General features: G+C 47.7%; 1 protein-coding gene across 1 annotated transcript; it reads left to right on the top strand.

Annotated features, from left to right (window-relative positions):
• Window positions 1–881: 881 nt before the first annotated feature.
• LOC125531061 (receptor-like protein EIX2) lies at window positions 882–3,018 on the top strand. Its single transcript, XM_048695470.1, has 2 exons — window positions 882–1,185; window positions 1,508–3,018. Exons 1-2 carry the CDS (start codon window positions 971–973, stop codon window positions 2,664–2,666), a joined length of 1,374 nt encoding a protein of 457 aa, XP_048551427.1. The 5' UTR covers window positions 882–970; the 3' UTR covers window positions 2,667–3,018.
• Window positions 3,019–5,896: the final 2,878 nt, after the last annotated feature.

Genomic DNA, 5,896 nt, shown 5'->3' with positions numbered 1-5,896 from the left:
TCCCCCGTGTCGCCGCGGGAGGGGCGACTCGGGGGACGAGACGGGGAAGGAGCAAACACAAGCCGTTTCATATTATTTTACACTTTGAGAACCTACATTTCATTTTTCACTGGTTTGTTTCATAAAAGTCACATATGTTTCAATTGCGCATTTTTGAAATAACACATTTCACTCTTTTACAATAAATTATTACACATTTTAAATAATCAGGTGTACAAGTTGACATTTCAGTTTCATATTTAGGTTAAATAGGTTTCCAGTGAAATAAGTTGGCTCCACATATTTCTATTGAAAAAGAGATTATTTTTTCTTCTTTTTGTCATGGCTAGCTTTATTAACCTCAAATAATAGTTACATCGTTTACCAATTGGCCAACTAAGAGCTCAGGAGGTTTGTTAGTTCAACTGTTATCAAGCTTATTACAAAAACTAAACTTTGCTACCTCATGAGCAACTGAATTCGCTTCACGAAAATAATGAGTAAAAATGACCTTTTCTATAAAAATAGCCGAATCTATGCACTCAGCAAAAATGGCTGCAGCTGCGTCCCACCATTGGTCTTGTCCTCGGCAACAATTGATAACGCTCAACGACGAAACTCGGAGAACAGGCAATGGGAAGAATTATTGGGCAGGCCCACAACGCGGATACAGTCCACTGGTATCAACGACGAGCGCGCGCATGGCAGCGTCTCCCGTCAAAAAAGAGAAAGAAAGAAAAAGCAAGCATCAGAATCTCGTCGTCCCCACGTGCACTAACTATCCCGAGTCTTACTCTTCCCGCCGTTGGTGAGTCAGTCAACTGGTATGCCGTGTGGAAAACGCATGCCGCGCTCCAGAATTCCACAGAGTCGGCGTCGCTCAGTCGCTGTCGTCGACGTTTCGCTGCCGGTCGGCCCGGTACTGCCACCGCCGCCACATACAAGTGGGCGTCGTGCAAACCAAACAACTCGCTCCACTCGAATTCCAACCATGGCAGGAGGACACGCCCAAGCTTCAACAACACCTCTGCTGTGCCTCCCCCTCTGCCTCCTAGTACTGCTATCCTCTGCCCAACGGGCGACGGGCATGTACCTCGACGCCGGCGGAACCCACGAGACCTTCTCCGGCGGCACCGTGCCCGAGAGCTTCAGCGTGCGGAGCCGCAACTCCTCCAACAGCTCCGGCGCCGGCGCGGCCTTCTGCAGGCTCCTCTCCCTCCAGATCCTCGACCTGTCCAACAACCAGCTCACGGGCGAGCTCCCCGACTGCTGGTGGAACCTGCAGGCGCTGCAGTTCATGGACCTCTCCAACAACTCCTTCTCGGGCCAAATCCCCGCTGCCAAGGCAAGTCACAACTGCTCCCTCGAGTCGCTCCATCTCGCCGGCAATGGCTTCACCGGCACCTTCCCGCGGGGCTTGAAAGGGTGCGGCTGGCCGGCCCCCCCCCGGCGGCACCGTGCCCGAGAGCTTCAGCGTGCGGAGCCGCAACTCCTCCAACAGCTCCGGCGCCGGCGCGGCCTTCTGCAGGCTCCTCTCCCTCCAGATCCTCGACCTGTCCAACAACCAGCTCACGGGCGAGCTCCCCGACTGCTGGTGGAACCTGCAGGCGCTGCAGTTCATGGACCTCTCCAACAACTCCTTCTCGGGCCAAATCCCCGCTGCCAAGGCAAGTCACAACTGCTCCCTCGAGTCGCTCCATCTCGCCGGCAATGGCTTCACCGGCCCCTTCCCGCGGGTCTTGAAAGGTTGCGACTCGCTGGCCACCCTCGACATCGGGAGTAATAACTTCTTCGGTGCCATCCCTCCATGGATCGGGACCCAGGTTCCGTCGTTGAGAATCCTTAGCCTTAGATCAAACAATTTCACAGGGGTAATCCCTGTGGAGTTGTCGCGGCTCTCTAAACTCCAGCTGCTCGACCTCGCCAACAACAGACTCACAGGAAAAATTCCGGTAGCATTCGGCAACTTGACCTCCATGAGGAACCCAGAAATTGTGTCGAGTACGGCATCATCGCTGGATGGGTCGACTTATCAGGATAGAATCGATATAATCTGGAAGGGCCAGGAGCTCATCTTCCAAAGAACGATCCGGTTATTGACCGGCATCGATCTGTCAGGCAACCTCTTGTCTCAGTGCATCCCTGACGAGCTAACCAACCTTTACGGCCTCCGATTTCTGAACCTGTCAAGAAATCATCTGTCATGCGGCATCCCTGGAGATGTCGGTAGTTTGAAGAATCTCGAGTTTCTTGATCTATCATGTAATGAGCTTTCAGGACACATTCCACAGAGCATCTCGTTCTTGTCGACGCTCAGCATATTCAACATCTCCAACAATCATTTGTCAGGCAGGATACCTGGTGGGAGCCAGATGCAGACGTTGACTGAACCTTCGTTTTACCGGAACAATTCCGGCCTTTGCGGATTTCCTCTAGCCGATTGTCCAACTACTTCGCCTGCTTCGGATGAGAAAACTGGTGAAGGGGAGGACCAGTGGCTGTACTACTGTGTGACTGCTGGGGTTGTTTTTGGATTTTGGCTATGGTTTGGACTGCTCTTTTCAGTTGAGACCTGGAGATGTGCTCTTCTCTTCTCTGTCGATGGCATGCAATCCAAGATTATGCAGAAGGTGTCACATATTGACCAGTTTATTTCAAAAAGTAGTAATGATCAATATACTATGTAGTTGTTTCTTTTTTTGTTGTAAAACAAAGAATGTATGTATGTATGTATGCTATGCTACTCCCTCCGTTCCTAAATATTTGTCTTTTACAGACTACAACATACGGATATATGTAGACATATTTTAGAGTGTAGATACACGCATTTTGCTCCGTATGTAGTCATTTGTTGAAATCTCTAGAAAGATAAATATTTAAGAACGGAGGGAGTATATTATTAACTTCGTTTTGTAATAGCCAACTTTTCGGCCCATTTTCTCATGTAGTGAGGAGGGGAAAGAGTATCATGCATATGTGGGCTTCACTTGGCGTCCTTTTACTTTGAATGTCAATAGTTTCTTTGTTCTACAAGCTTGCTAATTTTGTTCCACTGGTACCTTTGCAAAGTTCTTTTTTCACATAAACAGCAGCCGCTCTACTATTTACATGCAACAGCTCACGGTGAACTAAATTACCATGTACTTGTTTTCGTTTATTGGACAAGTAAAACGTCGATCTAGGAGAGGGAGCTCAGGCCAGTTTGTTGATCATGTCCGTTTATGTGTTGTGCGTGCCTTGCATATGTATTGGGCTTGTTGGGCTGTGCCCGCAGCTGAACCCTTGTAGTGTTTGTGTGCATGTGTGTTGGACCTTGCCTGCGGTGGCGTTGTGTGTGTGTGTTGTTCGATTGATATCATGTTGACTTTGTGTTAGGTGGTTGCTTTATTTATAAAGCGGGGCGAAAGTCTTTTTCGGTAAAGGTTAGCATCTATCTGGTGGAGGTCATTTTCTCCACAAGCGAAACGAATTAGGTTGAAGTCATCTAGAGATAGTGAAGATCGTAGGGAGGAGCAAATTCATTTGTTTAGACAAAATAATGGTTTTTTACTTCTATTAATTAGAACACAATATTAACTTATAGCTTGGGTTGAAAGGAAGAAGAACAATAAAAGAAAGGAAAATTACAACAGTTTAGCTAGCCATTGTTGAAAGCAATCTCAACTGGAGCAATTGATTTGAGTTCATTACTCCTTCAAAAGAATGTTGGAGTACCCACCTCCTGGGGTCATCTGTGCCCTCCGATCCATCCACGACGCGCCCGATGCCCACATGCCGTCATATCGTGTAATCTCGTGCCTCACCGTGAAGCCGGCGCTAGGGTTCCATGGTATGTGGGTCGCGGACACGCGCGGGCCCCACGCGTCTGGCGTTTTTACGTCGATCCGTCGGGTGTTGTCTCGTGCGCTTGTTTGTGTGGGTTGGGTGCCGGTGATTGTACGGTGTTTCTCTGGCTGCCTGCCCTGCCCTCTTTGTGTTTGCTTGGCTGTTTGGTGTTGCCGGTGTTGCCCGATGTTGTGGTTGTAGGCTGTATGTTTGGTGGTGTCTAATCGGTCCACCCGACTGATGGACTCTCTGAGGGCTGCCCGGTTGGTCGAGTCTGCTAGATGTTTCATGATTGGGCGGCGCAACTTGTTTGCTCAAGTCCGTTGGCCATTTTATGATCAGGCGGCGCTTGCTCGGCACTGTTGTGCCCACCCGAAGATTGGGTGTTGGCAAGGCTGCCAGTTCTGAGCCGGTCCCTGCACGACGGTGTGTTGGGTGTACGAAAGGGTGTGGTGTCGTTTAACTTAGTCGGTAAAAGCATGGCTTATGCTCTTGGTTTGTATGGGGTGGGCGAGCGTGAGCTTGGATGGGTAACATTCCTCTTTGTCGCATCACTGAGGGACAATGCCTCCCTCACTGGGCCCATCAGCGAAAGCAACTGCTACTTAATCATAGGTTTGCTTTCGTGCAAGGCCCCTATTGCTGGAACAGACTGTTGCTCCGTACTCGGTGGGTTCACATGGGTTGGGTGATAGGGGCGAGGGTGTCCCGATCTTTAGATGAGATGATAACTATCGATTTGATGGAGACGACTTTGACGATCCGACTACAAACGTGCACGACGTTGCACCTTAGCAATCACTAAACCAATCTCCTGAGGTTACTGACGATGCCGGAAGCACGGTCAGCCTGACCACGAAGGTCTATTCCTGCAAGCAATCGAAGAACAAGCAAGAATATGATAAAACAATCTGAATATTGCAAATATATATGAGGTATTGATAATGGTGGGGATCCGTAAGCGGTCTTGGTCTGGTCGTTGGACACAAACGAAGTACACGAAGTTGCAATGGCTAACTTTTAACTAAACAAATCTCAAGGAAAAAGCTACTAGATGGATCTACTTATATAGGAGCAAGGGGTGGCGGCCAAGGAGGTGGGAGGACGTCCCAAGGCAGCCTAAAACTAACCCTAGGTCGTACAAGGCTCATGGGCCCAAGTGGAGGTGATGCAACACCTTTGGGCTTGTAGTTTGACTCGGATTCTGCTGCAACGTCATATTGTTTCGTCCGTAACTCAACGCTCCGGACGAATTTGAAGGTGAATCCAATTGGGTTGGAAAGAGCACGAAATCTAGTTTCCAACAAAAAAAGAATCACCCAATTCGGATTCCGTATGAAAAAGTTGTTGGCGTTTTGAGTCAGGTATGTCTGTGCAGTCCGAATCTGAATCCAGAACGTGAAAGACTTGGACTCTATCTTCTCTTGGCCCAAAAGTGACGTGAGAGGACTTTTTGAACACAACCTAAACTTCTCCTTTTCCCTTATCTTCATATGTGGATTGTACAAATGTCCCATACACCTGCAATTAGACAAAACACAAAAGTGTGTGAAGTATTTTTGTTCTGGATAACATAAATAGATTATTGAATAGTTTGCATTAGAAATCACCTGACAAATATGCATGTATGCAATATTTGTGGTCGTATCCAAGGTAGTCATGTCCTCATCACCTATTTGCGAGTCGATGGTCGGTTTGGACTGGGGACCCTGACAAACACACACAAACGAACTAGGGGGCGTATAAAAACAAACTAGGAGGTGTGTTCAGAGGTACTTAAGACCGCCTCCATTGTACACTTCTCATCCTGCTCGGAAGGAGTGGACATCTAAAACTCTTATAGACTAAAAAACTTATAAAATAAGCTGAATCTGGAGTAGACTATACTGAAAGTTCAGGTTGCTATGATATAACTGAAACAGAGTTCATTTCGAAAAAGGTTCAGCACCGGATGAGTTTATCCACCTAGTTACCATCTGTTTCACTTACCTTATCACATAAATTTTCTCTAGTGCTCATAGATCAGAAAATACTCTTGTTAGATTTTGAAATCACATATCTTCAAACAAGAAAAGATTTTAACAGAAAATCT

The sequence above is a fragment of the Triticum urartu genome, unplaced genomic scaffold (assembly GCF_003073215.2).
Source record: "Triticum urartu cultivar G1812 unplaced genomic scaffold, Tu2.1 TuUngrouped_contig_6767, whole genome shotgun sequence".
Lineage (NCBI taxonomy): Eukaryota > Viridiplantae > Streptophyta > Magnoliopsida > Poales > Poaceae > Triticum > Triticum urartu.
This window is presented reverse-complemented; position numbering and strand designations above follow the sequence as displayed.

What these genes read in the sequence shown, in the direction of transcription:
- LOC125531061 (XM_048695470.1), top strand. Translation starts at nt 971, where the DNA reads ATGGCAGGAGGACACGCCCAAGCTTCAACAACACCTCTGCTGTGCCTC. An exon ending in GCCGGCGCGGCCTTCTGCAG is followed by an intron (nt 1,186 to 1,507) that starts GCTCCTCTCCCT and finishes GGCCTTCTGCAG; the next exon opens with GCTCCTCTCCCTCCAGATCC.